General features: G+C 37.2%; 4 protein-coding genes across 12 annotated transcripts in view; 3 read left to right on the top strand and 1 right to left on the bottom strand.

The window, feature by feature from the left end:
• Positions 1–2,171, top strand: part of LOC127061364 (EGFR adapter protein-like) — a 187,232-nt gene extending 185,061 nt beyond the window's left edge. For all 8 annotated transcript variants that reach the window (XM_050988135.1, XM_050988134.1, XM_050988136.1 and 5 more), the window contains one exon: positions 409–2,171. In XM_050988135.1, the coding sequence (XP_050844092.1) occupies positions 409–618 (210 nt within the window). In that variant the 3' untranslated portion in view covers positions 619–2,171. The remainder of the gene's footprint in view (positions 1–408) is intronic.
• A 365-nt stretch (positions 2,172–2,536) lies between these two features.
• Positions 2,537–4,767, bottom strand: LOC127061370 (DDB1- and CUL4-associated factor 13). Its single transcript, XM_050988158.1, has 7 exons — positions 4,523–4,767; positions 4,037–4,434; positions 3,795–3,963; positions 3,580–3,727; positions 3,192–3,492; positions 2,947–3,110; positions 2,537–2,854 (listed from the first exon to the last, which is right to left on the bottom strand). The coding sequence occupies exons 1-7, from the start codon at positions 4,590–4,592 to the stop codon at positions 2,767–2,769; spliced, it is 1,338 nt and encodes a 445-aa protein (XP_050844115.1). The 5' UTR covers positions 4,593–4,767; the 3' UTR covers positions 2,537–2,766.
• A 1,858-nt stretch (positions 4,768–6,625) lies between these two features.
• On the top strand, positions 6,626–10,679 carry LOC127061386 (endocuticle structural glycoprotein SgAbd-1-like). Of its 2 annotated transcripts, none has more exons than XM_050988205.1 (3): positions 6,626–6,769; positions 7,755–7,891; positions 9,423–10,679. In XM_050988205.1, the coding sequence occupies exons 1-3, from the start codon at positions 6,752–6,754 to the stop codon at positions 9,688–9,690; spliced, it is 423 nt and encodes a 140-aa protein (XP_050844162.1). In that variant the 5' UTR covers positions 6,626–6,751; the 3' UTR covers positions 9,691–10,679. The 2 variants fall into 2 exon arrangements, with proteins under 2 accessions (XP_050844162.1, XP_050844163.1); XM_050988206.1 differs by lacking the exon at positions 6,626–6,769 and adding an exon at positions 6,776–6,955.
• A 3,922-nt stretch (positions 10,680–14,601) lies between these two features.
• Positions 14,602–16,085, top strand: LOC127061384 (endocuticle structural glycoprotein ABD-4-like). The gene is made up of 4 exons (XM_050988202.1): positions 14,602–14,754; positions 14,911–15,041; positions 15,269–15,422; positions 15,510–16,085. Exons 1-4 carry the CDS (start codon positions 14,743–14,745, stop codon positions 15,726–15,728), a joined length of 516 nt encoding a protein of 171 aa, XP_050844159.1. The 5' UTR covers positions 14,602–14,742; the 3' UTR covers positions 15,729–16,085.
• Positions 16,086–17,482: the final 1,397 nt, after the last annotated feature.

The following is a 17,482-nucleotide window of genomic DNA, read 5'->3' as shown; positions in this document are numbered from 1 at the left end:
AGCGAGGGAGAGAGAGATGAGATATCTCGCTTTAACGTAACACTTTATTAAACCAAAGAGTTCATGAGAATGCAAAAAAAAAGAAAGAGAGAGAAAAGCAAATAAAAAGAAAATAAATAAAAATCGACAACGATATATACGACAATTAATCAAATCGAATTGGATATAATAAATTCGAATTCAAATAAATTTGAATAAAATTTGAATGTGTCCTACTTGTATAGAAAACGAAAGAAAATTAAAATGACAGACCACTTCATTCTCATCAACTCTTACATTGGCACGTACATACATATGTACTTACAAACACGAACGTAGCCTTATCGGTCGGCTTCCATACGAGTGCAACGATGCACCGTGAATGTATTAAAGGGTAAAAGACAAAGCATCGTTTCGTGTCTGTTGCAGGGCTTTACGAAAGAATTCACAACGCTGACAGCCCTGATAACCCACCATTCCGTAATGCCAGAGCTGTTGCCGTGTCCACTGTCGTTAAGCCGATACAATCCCAGCTTCGTGAAGAGCGACTCGAACAAGGATTTCGCGGACATCGACTCGGATCCGGATTACAACACGCTCGCGGATTTTCGCAAAATGATGGCCGATCTGAACGTCTAGGAAGAGAGAAACATGCATTACGTAAACATGTTTCATACGTTCATAATAACGTCGAAGAATAGACATTGTGAGTCGACCTATCAACGAGCCGGGTTTATTAAGAGGAAAGACTCACACAAGTCTGTGTACAGAAAAACCTACACGATTTAATCGGGATCACGACGAATGATAAATTGTGTTTACTGTGAAGACGATAAATCATGAAAAAATATTGGACGTGATATCGCAATGAAAGTAGGTTAGCATTATGAAGGTAGATGACATCGAACGTGATTTGAAACGTAATTGACAAAATTCTTTACGATTACGATCGCGTTCGGAGTTCATCGATAGTGATAAAATCTATAAGACTATAAATAATTTTAGCGAATAGCACAGAAACGTGCGAATCAAAAGTCAATCGATGCAATGAGAGAGAACAACACGTTGCTGATCTGCCCTTTAAAATCAATTGTCGTAGAGTCTATCTCGATTGTTGAAACTTCAAAAACATTTTTTCTTAACGTGATGACATTGAAATTTACGGTGCCGATCGAAGCTATTCTCGTTAATTTCATTCCTTTTCGATTTTGATTCAAATTTAATGTTTTATTCGAACGTCGAAATCGATTATTTATATATATATTTTTTCTTTTTTTGAATTTCTTTTCTATCGAAGCAGACTCAACGATCAAACAAACATTATAATCAAAAAGTGAATTTCGAATATCGATCAAAGTTAAGCTACACGATGTACGCTTCGCGAGAAAACGAAGGTGAAAGATTATTGAACTACTGAAATAACTTTAATATGTTAATAATAATGTATGGATGTGTGTAACTTGATAACATACTCGAGTGTTCCCTTAATATAAAAAATAAATAAGTAAATAAATAAATAAATAAAAAGGATGGAAAAGAAGAAATTATATGAACGAATAGTTCGATATTGATCTGAAAGTGGCTCGGTATTCATGCCATATTGATGTTCGTGCGGCTCGATAGTACGTTATCAAATTAATGTAAATGTGTTTATATGTATATAGATGATAATTAATGTTACGCAAAACATCTTATAATTTAATTACGAGAGTAAAAGTGAGAGCAACGAGGAAACGAGAATGGAGTAGTCGTGAAGTAGTTGGAAAAGCAAAGTAATTTAAATAAATAAAAAAAAAAGAATAAAAAAAAAGGAACATTTAGAATCAAAGGACACAATTATAGTGCTACTTTAATCGCTCGACTAACCTAGTCTTGTACAGAAGTTGTGAGCGTAGCTAGTGTTATAAATATATGATTGCGCACGTGTGTATATCGACCGATAAAAAAAGAAAAAAAATAAAGACAGAGGATTACAAAAAATTAAGCAAAATTGCGTGCCATCTTTTGTACGCCAGAAAAGGAAATACATAAATTCCATTTTTATCGATCATCAACGAGTATCGAAACGATAATTATAATAATTGTAAGGGCGGATATATTATGGGCGTATGAGGTAATTGTCTGTAATAAAAACGTTCGTTATATACATTATCGAAACTATGGTTGAATAAAAGCAAATAATCTCATTCGAATTACTAGTACTTGTAACTTGTTGATCCAATCGTTCGAACGAACAAACAATTCGAAACTATTAATTTAAGCGCAGAATTAATATACTAACGAAGAGACCTGACACGTAAACGAGCGGAACATACCTATAATATTTCCGTATTATTTGTTCTTCAAAATTCTTTTTCATTTATTAAGAAAGTAAGTTCCAACGAACGAAAATATATACGACCTACGTATCGCCAAATTGATCAACAACATATAAATAATCGCGAAAGAATCGCACGAACGATCGACAAAAATCATTAAACCGCTGTAAGCTACACTAAGCAAGACATTAATCGATGCTTGAGATTTGTAATGGTTTACGAATCATTATAGCAATGCGTTGTATAATTTCAATAAAATTATTTATTGCAATAAATAATGAAGTAAAAAAAATATTTATCTCCTGGAAACAATAGAAAAGGTTATTTACTCTCTTTCAAGACAATTTGAGTATATTTCCTATAACAATCGTTATTATCATTTATTTATAAAAATGGAATCAAAGGAAAAATCATTTATGTGTATATCTGTATGTACTCTACAAATCGTAGCACAAAATAATCATATACCTTACTCGTCCTGACGTACAACATGCTTTTCCCTTTCCGATACAAATGGTACTGCTCCTTGCTTTGAATGAGCACGTCTATTAGCTTCCCTATAATGCACCAAAAAAATAAAATATCGTCGCATTCAATCAATAATAAATATATAAATAATATCATTTTAAAATTCTCTAATAACACGTACTTTCTTTTACTCTTTTCACGAATCGTTCGTATCTCAGCTTGGGCATTATAAATATGTTTTGGCACTTGTCTATGCCTAGCGATACGACGTACTTGTGGATGAGCCGCGAATTTTTCTTTCAATGCGTTACAATAATTCAAAGATGTTCTTTCCCTGGGTTTAAGCTATCGTTTAAAAATATAAATTATACATACCGAGAGATTTTATAGAAAAAAAAAGAATCATGTTACGAAATCATTACATACCACACCCAATTTTTCCGACGCTCTAGCTTTCCATACACGAAGATTCATTTCATCGCTACCACTAATTATATACTTATCGTCAAGAGACCAAGCCACGTTTGTGAGCCTTTGCATCCGTTTCGTGTGATAAACTTCTCGAGAATGTCCTTTATTAACTTCATAAATACGAATAGATTTGTCGTAACTACCAGAAACAAATTCTTTACCAGTAGGAGAATAGTCTATGTCTATTACAGCGCCTACATGATCCATATGTACGTTTACTGGTGTCTTTAATGTACGTATATCATAAGTATACAAGCTATAAAAAAAATTAAAACAAAATATCACCATAATATAAAGCATTTCAAATTTCCTCAATAGTTTTTGAATTTCATTCGAGACTTACTTATAATCCTCATTAGCACACGTGAAAGTAACAGCTTCCATAGGATTCCAAGAAAGTTTGTTAGTTTGTAATCTCATTACAATTTTTCGTAATGGACCTGTTTCTCTAGCATCGTATAAAATAATACTACGATCACTAGAACAAGCAGCTAAAAAATAATATCATTGATTCATGTTCCAATATTTTTTTACAAATATATACTACCATCGCCTCACCTAACAAATTCGTTTCTACGGGATTATATTTAACATCGTGTAAACTATCTACGCCCCATTTAAAAGTACGTATCGGTTCATTCCTTGTCTCTTCCCAAAGTTGACACGTATCTCCACAAGTTGCAAAAATTGGATCTTTTCGATGGTGCGATATACCAATTAACTGAGACTGTAATTTATTTCATTATTATAACAATTGCTATAATAAATAACTATAATTGAAATAAATTATAATTCTTTACTTTGCTAATAATAGTATTAACAGGTTCTTCTTCTTCACCAAACGATGGCTTTTCAGCTTTCCATGTCTTTATGGTTTTATCATCGCCTATAGTTAAGAAATGCTGTCCACTAGGGACAAATGTAATACCACGAAGTATACCATCATGAGCTAAGAAAGATCTTTCGGATGTTCTATTAGATAAATTCCAAACTTTCAGTTCTCCATCGAAAGCACCGCTAAGAAGAACCGATAAACGCATAGGATGCTTACAAATAGCTGATATACCATCTTTATGGCCTTCCAAATTACCTATGAAAGGCTTCGCAAAAATTCTATCCAATTTTACCGCATTTAAGGCTCTTGTATATTCTCTCGCTGCTTCAAACGGATGTAGTGATGGATCATAATTCCTAGGAACTAATTAAAATATTCTTTTATTAATTTTTACCGCATGCTTTATGTATACTGTTATAGAGGTTATGTTCACAGGTTATGTTATACGTACGCTTATGAATATCACGCTTGGTTTCACGCAAATATTCGTCTGGATTTCTTGTTAAAATCTTCACCTTCATTGTTAATAACACAATTTACCACATAAATAATATATATAATTATTAATATTAGACGGAAATCGTACACATCGATATCTGTATGGATAACGGATGGAAAGAGTCGAAACTTCTGACGATTATGACACGAATTAAATATTTGTTGTTGGAACAATCGACAAACGTTCTGTATACCATTCACCGGTAACGAAGACTAGTTAAGACTGCTTATCCCTTATCGCTCGAAGCGCGCGCGACTTCAGCGACATATACGGAAAAATTACGAACTAAAGTACAAGAGAGAAACATTGCTCGACTAATCGTATCGGTTATAAGCTTGGTAAGTATATTCCTTATACGTGTATTTAACAAACAGATTCGTATTGGTTAAAATAGATAGTATAAACAAACATTTTTCAATCTCTAATATTGATATTTTTTGTATAGTGGCATGCGTCTTGCAAAGATCTGTACCAGATATGACGTTGGTATACATTTCCACAAAAAAGACAGAAAATAATAAATATAATTAACACGCACCATTTAATGATACGTGTTCAACATTTCGTGTGTATACAAATCAGTAGTGTGACTACGAACTTCTTCCCTTTTGCCACAAATTTCGAGTGGCGCCACTATAGAAAATTTTTGAAATTAATAGAAGTATATTCATATAAAATTATTGAAATTATATATTATTTAAACTTTACCTTATGGAAGGAGAAAATCTGTATTATTTACTCTTCGAGATCTAGTCCGTAATAAAGAATCTTTGTTTATCAGTTGTATCGGTAGGTAGTACTTTATTTTATCGACTATATAAAGTATTCAAATAAATATATGACTAGTAAATTATGTATTCGAATATTCAAAAAATATAATAATGATTATATAAAATATATTTTTAGAACTATCATTATACTTATCGGAAATACAGATGTTAACAATAGTAAACTTTTGCGAGAGAAAATTAAATGCTTTACTTTGATGGGAATGTAAAAGGACATTTTTAATGTGCGTCACAAAATTTAGAGGACCAAATTAATTTATCACATTCACGTAAAGAAGTTGAACGATACTTGTCATTAATAAAAAGATGAAAACGATTGAGAAATGTTGTAAGTAGTCACGGATATAGTAAGGTCAATTGTTTAGTAAGTTGTAACAAACAGTGAAAGGAATACGCCCTGCGATGATCCGTAGTAAATCCAACGATCTGAATCTTATGGCGAGGTCGTCTTGCTCTATGTGTTACAAGATGCCTTACAACGCGTATGAGATAATGATCGGTTTGACGAGATGCTCGTCACATTCAAAATCGAGTCTCCTGCGTATTTATCGTACTGTTGTCAGACATGTTCGATTAGATGCAGTTACTTCGACGGATACACAAAAGGAAAACTGATTGGCGTGACATCGACATTATATGATCAACGATATAAAATTGATGATTATATATTAATTAAACTTTCTTATTTTCTATTTTTTCTCTCGACATACTTGAGACCTGACTGATAATTAAAGTGTTCTTCAAATATGAATGTTGCGTAAAAAACAAACGTTTATATTTAAACGGAGAGAGATTCGATATAGTTTATATTATGAAATTATTTGGAAAGTAATATTAAGAGGAGTAATATTAAGAGAATAATTTACCTATCAATAATCTTACGAGATAGCAAAATTTCTTCATATTATCGATGTGTCTTTATCTCTCATATAAATGTACAATATATGCACAATATACTTATGTATGTGCATACGTACGTATAAATGATATATATGTATATACATACATTTATAGATAGATAAATAGATAGATAAATAGAAAGAAAAATGAGAATAAAGTAGTCGTCGCGAAAAATCCTGAGCATACAAAGAACGGAGTTCGAGTATAAGTAATAATTATTATCGTATCGGGCACGAAAGGTCAGGTTAAGTCAGGCGAATCTTCTTCTCGAATTCGCGGGAGGGGCGCATACGGCCCACGGAATAGCTCGAGTAAGAAAGGGAAAGGGAGGGAGGGAATGTGCCATCTTTTAAGTGCAACCGGCTGCTTCGAATTACACGAAGGCTTCGAAGATTAATTCTCCCCTTCAACCTCTCGTTAAGCATCGTTGTCGTTGTGGCGGGGCGGATGGTAGTCCAGAAGGAGAATGCGACGGCGACTATAAAACCTCATCATGACCAACCTGGCCACTGTAAGCTTCGGCAGTGCATAGAACCACTGTGTGTGTCACATAATCCTCTTCTTCGTCGTTTCGGTGAACGTGAAATCGAGTAATTTACATCTATCCAACTTGGCCAATTTGTCATTCTACACGCCATTTTGATCTCGCGTATTCGGTTATTTCTTACGAATCTAAGAAGACACTATGAAGATCCTTGTGAGTGAAATGAGATTATCGTCTTGACTTTGGCTTTTATCAATACAATTTCTTGGTTTTATATTAATTATGCTTCTATTAGAAAGGATTTGATGGACGTTGTTACAAACTCATTGTTAAATTATCAATTTCAATTGACTTATCTTATTTCATAACTTTGTTAACAAAAGATCAACGCGAGAGAACATTGTTATTGGTATGATAATTAATAATAACAACGCTAAGGTTCGGTAGTTCGTTAAAACATTATTTAAACCTATCGTTTAAAATCGTAGGATGTGCGGCTAATTGGCATATCAAAAGGACGCGCCGTAGCGACACGTGCCGCGCGCATACTCATTCGCAGCATGACCGCGAGTGAAGAAACCGCGGGTGAGGCGCAGTTCTCGGTTATGCTTATTATTATTCATAAACTCGCTGAGACTCCATAGAGATCGAAACTTTTTCAACGTTCCAAACGTCCCACATGTGTCCTGCTTTTCCCGAGGAACATCCTTTCGATCGTGACTAACGCGCGGATTATTCACGCTTGTCCTGCGTTTTATTCGAAGAAATTAATTAAGTGAACGCGATAGATGCGTTCCAAGGTGACTTTATAATGGAATTTAAGAAAGAAAAAAATATCGCGAATAAACCAGAATTTGCAAGTGGAATCTTTAGCGACGGATATTTCAAGAAGCTTAAATTACGTACTAAATTTACTTTGAAATATGGTGCACGTTTTTACTTCCATGGTGACAATGTCAGAATTTTCTTTTTAATACGCTTTTGAAATTCTTTTTATTTTGAACGTTTGTAGGTGCTGTTACTCTGTCTAACGGTGATGTCGTATGCACAATACAACAGATATCCATACAACCCCGAGTACTACGGCAGACATATCGCCATATTGCGACAATCGAAAGACACAGCACCAGACGGATCTTATTCCTACAGGTGAGACCGTCCTTCCATCGATAAACGGCACCGAGGTGTTCGTCCGTTTGTTTCGTTTCCTCGAGAGCGATCTCGACACGGTCGAAGGATCTCGGTTGCTCTTTCCTCTTGAAATTACGTATATACCTACATATACCCGGCATAATTCGCGCGTATTATAACTCCTCGTCACGCGTCGAAGATGTAATCGTGCTCGTTAGCACGTTCGCCTCCATTTTTATTTCCGATCAAACCACGATTTTCGGCTCCGATGAGCACGACGAATGAATGGCCTTCGAAAGAATAAGAACGATTGGACTACGAAATTTCGAGTACAAAAGAAAATACGAAACTTTTTTCTATCTGTCTATTTCTCTCTGTCTCTCTCTCTCTCTCTCTCTCTCTCTATCTCTCTTTATTTCCAAACTCTTGAACATCATTATATACACCTAACCAGATTTATTTCCTGATAGAACTGATCGAACTCTTCATCACGAAGGAATCCTAGTAAAACACGAGAAGCAACATTGTGATACAGCCACCGAACCGTTGTATATACACACGCTCGAGAAAGATAGCTAATTGACTTCGATGTTAATCGTCCATGTTAATCGCTTGCGCAGTTCGCAATAACGGATTGCGCAATCGAACAATTACAATCGACCTACCTACCTACGTATCTGCCTACCTATCTACCTACCTACCTACCTGTCCACCTTCCGTCCCATCCTCGGGCACACTGGTTATCCGTGTGTCTTCGTAAGATCGTACCTAACTATTCTCAGCCCCTCCCATGACACCTGCGTGTGAGACGCCTCACGGATTTACTCGACACCTCTCTTTTTGCTCCTGAAACTCGACGTTTCTCTTTCTCTTTTTATCTTTAACTTTCTATCTTCGTCCTTCGTAAGCCCTTCGTTTCTTTTCTCAATTGTTTCCCCTTCACAACTTCACCTTTCTTTTACCACGAGGTCAACTCGGTTTTATTCTCTTTTTTTGCGTATAAGAATCATCACAAAAAATCCGGATCTATTCTTCTAATAAAATTATCATCGACATCCGGAAGAAACCTATTTTCTCCGTTTTACATAATCACGTCTATTTTCCTTTAGATTTTTATCGTCGTATATATGACATATCGTCAATAGTAGTTCCGTTTCTAGGAAATTCTTATTATGATATTTCCAGCAATTATCATCGTTCTTGGTAATAGAATTCTATTTTTTTTATAATTAATAGAATGTACATATTCTCAAAGCTAAACAATTCTTAACATCCTGTTCATATCTATATACATATATATATGTGTGTGTGTGTGTGTGCGTATAGAGACAACTATCTTGATTCCTAATTTAAATAAACATTGGCAAGTAAATTGACCTAAAAGACAAGAATAATTTAATAATCCAAAGTAGTCGTCTGGAAAGCGAAAGACCTCGGTTTCGAATTACTAGACGAACCTGAGAACCAACTTTTTTCACCACGATCTAACATATATGTATTATACCTATAAAACACAAAATTCTCCATCAAAATCAAAAATTTGTTTCAGCTATGACACCGAAAATGGAATCTCGGTAGCGGAACAAGGACGTCCAAAGAACATTGGTCCAGCTCAGATCGAGGAGGTCAGAGGTCAATATAGTTACACGGCACCAGACGGTACACCGATATTGGTCACTTACATCGCAGACGAGAACGGTTTCCAAGCGAGCGGTGCTCACCTACCTACACCACCGCCCATTCCACCTGCCATCCAACGAGCCCTCAGCTACAACGCGGCTCATCCCGAGGAGGAGGAGCCTTACAGAAGATATTAGACACGACTCTACGTTTTTCGACCTCTCTTTTATCTTTGTCTTTCTCTTTTCCTCTCTCTCTCCCTCTCTCTCTCCCTCTCTCTCTATCTATCTCTCTCTTTTTTTTCTTTCTCTCTCTCTCTCTCTCTTTTCATCATATTATTCTTATCGTTCTTTACGAGTATCACGAATGTCAGGACGATTCGTTCGTGATCGACAACGAAGATGATCGTCTAATTCTTTTTTTCTTCTTCTTGTTCTTCTTTAAGGATATATCACTTTTCGAACTAGCTAGCTTCCCAGGACACTAACTATACAGCCAGAAGGAACTGCCCATAACATCTCAAACATGTAACTGTCCTTTTTATTCGATCCTCCACGTTCATAGATAAAGATGAACATTGAAGAAATCAAACGAGGAGGATCGAAGAGATTCGCCTTTATTTAAAAGTTTTAAATTATGCTCCTTCTTGCTCTTCTCTCTCTTTCTCTTTCTCTCTTTCTTTTCTCTCTTCTTTCTTTCCCTCTTACACTCTTTATTTTTATATACGTAGTATGTATACTTACTCGTCAGTTCGTTTCGTGTGAAAAGTCAAGTGGGAAATCTCGATTAGAGACAAAGTCACATCGAGAAGTATTTCGACAATGATCTGATGGAACCAAAGATTTCTTTGGATAGATAAAGGACAATGTTATCTTAACGTCACATCGTGATGTTAAAAAGAAAGGAAATTGTCTTTAAGTGATCGGTCTAGCGTGAAAAAGTTTAATGTAATTTTCTTCAATGAAATAATCGATGCTGACGAAATCCAAATAGCGAGAAAATAAAAGAGAAAAAGAGAGAGAAAGAGTATGCCGGATACGATACGAAGTGGAGACCACTTACGATTAGAGAAGAGCTGCTTCAGATTTATCTAGACGATAAAACGTCGAATTAACGTGCGCTATTATTGTTCTTTTAATAGAATGTAACCGCTTGTGTCTTTAGACGAAGGTAAATACATGCAATCGATTTGAAATTGAGCTCTATCTTCTATACCTATCATTTATAGCTAAGAACTCAAGTTTGACCGATTAATAAACGAGCAACCTGCTAGTAGCTGTCTCACCCAGCTATCAATTAAATCGTTGTTATTACGGAGGCGTTAAATTTTAGGAAACCAACTCGAAATGCCACTCGTGTGTTAATGTTAATGGTAATCGTAATATCACGTTTAAAGGTGAGTCAGTGAAAGCAAATCATCGGCCTCCTCTTTGCGTTGCACAACGACCAACCAACCAACCAACGAACCAACCGGCCGACCGACCGAACGGTCGACCGTATACATAGATACGAATGGACGACTCTGGCTCATCCTAGGATTTAACATTTTCACCGTGAACAGCTTGAAACTTCGTTTCTGGCACCTCTTAAGAGGCATTCACGAAAGCCGTGAAAGTTTGAAAGTACCATCGAGATATTTCTACTCCGAGTTTTGCGATCCTATTTTGTCGATGCTGATCTTTATCTCCACAATACGATTGAATGTTTAACCTTGAATTTCTTAACATTTCTCGATTGAAATCAAAGTGGGGAATGAGAAATTGATCGACATTAATTAAGATTATGATTGAAAGGATATTTAATTATAATAGACTCCATATCGATTGATATTTTATCGAATAGAAAGGAATGAAAGAAATGAATTGTTGTAGATATTAACAAGCTAAAAAAGAAGATAGAAATATTTATTCTTACTGTTAATTTTATATATTTTTATAAACGTAAGATAACTAACGTCGGTCTTATATATTCAAAGATAAATGAAATCGTTAAAGGAATTAGCAAAAGGAAAAAACGAAATTTAAAAAGGAATTAGCAAGAGTGATGTAAGAGGTGCATACGTGCATACCACGAGTCACTCTCTCACGAAACGTATACTGACTGACCGGGGATGTCAAACCGCGCCTTTGACATTGGGGTCAGGATGTCACGTAGTGCTTTCCATTCTGTGACACAATGGAAAAGGAAGCAGAAGGAGCTGTCAGCTCGATGGTATTGTTAGAACGGCCGATAGACGAAATCGATATTTTGCATACAATCGTGAAGCGTTTTGATCTTTGCGCACGAGGGATATATCGGTCAAGGAGATCGATGGACACCTGGGCGAGCCGTATCCTGTCACGAAAATTACAATAACTTGACCGATCGTAACGCCTTTCCGTGATTTTAATACTTTTTTGTGCCTGCTTTTTTCTTTTCTTTACTTTTTTTTTTTTTTATTTATATCAATCGTCACAAAAATGATCGATGGTCAAGATAAGATCGTGTCAGTTTTATCTGAAATTAATAAAACAAGAACGACGTTGAATAAATTCAAGAAAAAAAGTTATGAAAGATGGTAGATGGATCGACGGATTTACATCTATTGACTTACGACAAATTGGCAGGGTAATAGAGGAGTTAAGTAGAATTATTCATCGATTAATCATTTAGATGCACAATATGTCGATACAGGTGACCTTTTGAAGCTCCAATTATCACGATGCTCGAATCCTCGCACGTAGAAGCAAAGAGAAGAATCGAAGTACTGCTGACAGCTTGGTTCACTGGGCGTGGATCTTCTAAGATGAATTCCTTTCGCTTTCGTCACGGACCGGAAAGAAAAGAAGGGCAGAGCACAAAGAGAGGAGTCAGCCAGAAATGCCATAACGATTGCACAATAACTTTTAGCGATTTATTCGCCGAGTTACGGGAACGAAGCATCGTGGAATAGCAATGATCCTTTGAGATGATGATGATGATAATGATAATGATACTGATGATGATCGGTCATAGAAATCGTTACTTTTACATTAGGTGGAAAGTCAACTGCCGGGTCACGAGTTGTTTAGTTTCGATAGAACACCTACAAGTAAGAAAGAGTAGGATCAGAGATAAAGCAGTGTGAGAAAGAGAGAGAGAGAGAGAGAGAGAGAGGGAAAGGAAGGATAGACGATCACCTTAACTTCGTGGACAATGAATAGGATAAAGAGAGGAAGTAGCAAGATCATCGAGCGTCGGCAGTGATCTTGAATCTTGCCAATGATATATCCAAGAAATTACATCGTGTTCTATCAAGCTCGTAGGACTTATCGCCAGAAATTCGATAACTCCGTATCTATATACTTTCACGAGAGTTCCAGGAGTATCCTTGATTTATAGATGCACCATTTTATACCCGAGACGTACCGTGAGAATATCGAGACACTCGTCCCACACACTCGTTTCATCTGGAATTCAGTATATTTACGTGAATCACCTTTAGGCGTTTCGCGTAATGTTCGCAATGATCAAGAAGATACTTCGAAGTATGCGTGTTCGAATTAATCTTATATTTTACTTACGAGGTGTTCCTATCCGAGATATCGAAAATCTTCCAACTTCAAAGACTCTTTGTCGGGATCGGTAAGGATCTCTCTCGGGCTTTTGTCTCATCTACGATGGTTCTAGATCTCGCAGAATACTCTCGGAGTCTCGAGAATTATCTGAACCGGGTCTGACCTTTCTGGTTTTATTAACCACATTGACTTAGGTATGCCCCGTCATCTCTCTGAGCTTTCAGACTCACCAAGACGCGGATAGAAGGCATACCTTCGGGGGCCTCCCAAGCGAGCATCCTACTCGAGAATTATGCAAACCGATCCGCGCCTAGCCGTTCAATGCCCAACTTAAATTGCCTTACGTACCGCCTTCTTCTTTGGTTTCCTTCCATCGATTGAATCCGTCAATCCCTCTTCTCGTTCCTATCCAAATTGGGACGACTCACGTTGGAATCGAACGATCGATTTCATAACTTTTCATATCTCATTAAAATAATGAGCGAGAAATATTTCTTATAGAGTCATAATGATCTATGCGCGCGTAATACTGTTGAGAACTTGAATAGTTTGAAACAAAATGTTCGATAAAGCGATAAACGATATCAGATAACGTTGTTAAAAATTTCGATATAATTAATATCGTTTGTTACATTTTTATTTATTTCGATTAGAAATTAGAACAGTTGGCTTTATTAAACGTCGGTTCATGGTATTTGTATTTACTTTATCTTCGCGTATTCTCTCATAATTTTCAGGGACTCTCTTGCTCGTACCACCAAGCATTTCGCAAGCTCGATTAATAATGCTCGATCGGAATCCTCGATATTAACGAGAAGAACATCGTCGAGTTGTTTTAATTTTATCATAGTTATGCAAAAATCTCTCGGAGCAAAGTTAGTTTCATCGAGTTCATACGTAAGCATATTACCATAGGTGAAAGAGTACACATAACTCGCGATTATCGTTTTTTAGTTTGACTATGCTCACAGATCGCACGATCTACCTTTAAGCCGAGACGTCAGAGATATTACGACTTGCAGACGATCAGCGGTCCTATAGAGATGCAGGTAGATACGAGAGTTTGTGATGCTCTCTGGGAGTGGTCTCACCTAAGAACAATGCGTTTACGCCTTTGGATGGCGAAAAGCAGAGAGCGAATTATGAATATATCAGGAATGAAATCATCGTTGGTGATTGTAGGCTTTCATAAATGCGTTTACGAGTTGACAAGACATCACATTTTTTACTACTACTACGAAATAGTTAAACTTTCATTTACATCCTTCAATTTTGTTTCTTTTTCCTTTGTTTCGTTTTAGAATCGTCGTACACGTAGTAGTATATTATTTATTTATATTTCTTATAAAACTATGTATTCACTTCCTAGAAATAATCATATTGGTTCATTGCGATAATACGTGGTAACATTGATTTGCTTATAAATAATAACAATACGTTAACGCTTTGAAAACATATGTACGTACAAGTAACTCCGGGATCCGTGTGACCTCGAACGTGGGGTTGAGGTGGGGCGGTGATGCGAGGGCGCTTAGAACAACTTGCGTGCTTGAGAGGAGAGGAGAATGGACATCGATGTGGTCTAGAGGAGTAGAGAGAAGGGAAGATCTTGAGCGTCTTCATACATATAAATGCCAGCGGTATTCGTAGTTTGTGCCACAGATTCGATACTCTTCAAATCGGCATCACGATCCTTGGAGAATCATCATCGTCATGCAGTACACAGTGAGTGTCTTCAAACTGGCATGTTCTTTTCCTTTCTCTCTCTCTCTCTTTCTCTCTCGAAGAATGTGTACATGTTCATAGAATCTTCGACATATTATAATCACATTCGTTTACGTTCGATTTACTGTAACTTTATCATATCTTTCGTAATCGCAGATACTGGTCCTCGCTCTCGTTGGCTCTGCCTTGGGACAATATGGAGGATTCAGAGGCTTCAATCAAAATCTCTTTCCGCAGACACCAAAGCCTAGTTATCAGCAACAGCCGCAATATCAACCGGAATACAAGTAAGTGATAGTTTCGATTTTCGCTATAATTTTTTATTGCTTTCATCTTCATCCAATGATATTCTCAATGCACAAATAATTTTATAATTATACAACATCAGGATTATCAAACTTCGAAATACCGCAAATTGATTAAAATCAAATTATCAAACATCCTTCGTAGCCCTTGTCTCGTAACGTCCAAAGAAATAAGAAAAAGTAAAGGTCATTTGTTTCTTTCTCTACAGCCCATACAGTGGTCGGTTTATAGCGATTCGTAGTCAGCAACGTGATTCCTTCCCAGACGGCACGTACAACTGGAGCTACGAGACAGAAAATGGAATTTCAGCATCGGAAACGGGTCGTCCTAAGCCTGGTGGCGCACCTGGACAGCAAGGCGAGGTAATTTCGAATACATTTTTCAAGATAAGAGATATCTTATTGGATTTTGACCTTGATCGAGAAAACGTCCTTGACGTATAATCGTAGGCGGTGCAGGGTAGATTTTCATACACGGCACCCGACGGTACACCTATCCAAGTGGACTACGTAGCAGACGAAAATGGCTTCCGTCCTCAGGGTGCCCATTTACCAACGCCACCCCCGATCCCAGAGGCCATAAGACGTGCGCTAGCAGCCAATCCACCTGGACCAGACGATTCGAACTACGGACCGGCTTACAATCAAATACCATATAGAAGATATTAAAATCTTATTGGGTGTCGGGCGCGACGCCATTGCAGCTTCCTCGGTGTCAAGGACACCGCGCGATAGTTCGAACGACGTTCTTGCCTTTGGTTTCTTCCTTCTCTGCACAGCTTTCCTACATGGATGCAAGACCTCGTGTACGAACCTTCGAGAGAGAGAGAGAGAAAGAGAATAAGTGAATGTGTGTGAGAGAGAAAGAGAAAAAGAGAAAGAGAAAAATGCATAGGTTCGCGCACCAAAGCGTCATCGTTATATCTAACATATTTCTTTTTTTATTTTGCGGCAGGAAGGATGATGACATGATATTTGCCTAATCTATAACAGAGAAATTTCGTAATAAATCAATAAATCGTTTAATTACTTTGACATATTATTTCATGTCGATATATTATAAGGGAAAGTAAACCAGTATCGATGGAAGAAAAAAAAATAATGGACGACGATCTATCGTTCCTTTCGAAGGATTACAAAACGATATATTTTCTCTTTTACTTAGGTTAAATCCACGATTCACTAGTAAAACTCGTTTTTCATTATATATCTTGCATGATCTTATATAATCTTTAATTATTATCAAAGATATGTCGTTGATCGATCGAACAGTTTGGTTGGTCGGTAATCGTAGAGTGCCTTTTTTATCGTCGTCATCGTTGAACCTTGAAAGCTACGAGAGGGCGCTGGATTCATCGATTCGTTACGCAAACGTGACAACGACCGTTACTATTTTCAATTACGCATAGAAGATTTACGAATTCGATCGCCACAGCTTAAATCCTTTCTAAATCGCTATTTCATTATCACGATTGAGTCGTTGGACGTCAATCCACGATAACGTTTGAGATTATAATGAAAGTAGAATTTATTATATCTTGTATCGTCGCGTTATTTACGCTTGTCCTTTAAGTAAGTATTCCCATTTAGCAATGGTTAAGCGTCGATAAATAACATCAAGAGATAGGAATACACGTAATTACAATCGTGCTATAAAGATCAAGTATCAACGTTACATGGCATTATGTTCTAAGAAATTATTTTCATCGTCTCTCACTGGATAAACGTTGACGGTAAGTGTTTGAAATAATTTATTCGATCAAATTCGTATGTAAATAAAAAGAAAATTAGATCGAAAATGAAATTTTTTAATCGCGTCGACGTAAAGGGAAAAAATTCGTTTTGGCGGGTTTGACGTTAGCGCCGCTCGGCGGTGAGCTTTTGAAATTGATCAGCCGCATGTAGATTGGCGGATGCGGTGTGTCGTAGGGGTGACGGTGGGTTAGGGAGGAGAGGGACTCGGGACGACTCGCAAGAGGGAGAGAGCGTGCGTCTCTCTACGTCAGGAAAAGCTTCGAGCTTATTGGTCCCGGTCCATTGTTGCGTATTGATTGCTGCGGAGCACTGGTATGGTCGTCGGGACCTTCGGTCGTCCTCGTCGTCGTCGTCGTCGTCGCCGCCGTCGCCGTCGTCGTCGGTGGTGTGCTGCAGCCCGATAGGCTAATAAAAACGAAACTTCGGTATACGCGCTCGAGAGTGATAGATGGTGCGAAACGAGAAATAGAGAAAGAAGAAGAAGAAGAAGAAGAAGAAGTAAGAAAAGGAAGAGGAAGAAGAAGAAGAGGAGGAGAAGAAGCAAAAGAAAAAGAGGAAGAAGAAGGAGGTGGTGGTGGTGGTGGTGGTGGTGGTGGTAGTGGTGGTGGTGGTGGTGGTGGTGGTGGTGGTGGTGGTGGTGGTGGTGGCAGTGGTGGAGGTGGTGGTGG

The sequence above is a fragment of the Vespula vulgaris genome, chromosome 2, assembly GCF_905475345.1.
Source record: "Vespula vulgaris chromosome 2, iyVesVulg1.1, whole genome shotgun sequence".
Classification (NCBI taxonomy): Eukaryota; Metazoa; Arthropoda; class Insecta; order Hymenoptera; family Vespidae; genus Vespula; species Vespula vulgaris.
Note: the sequence above shows the minus strand (reverse complement) of the source record. Positions and strands in the feature narration are given on the sequence as shown.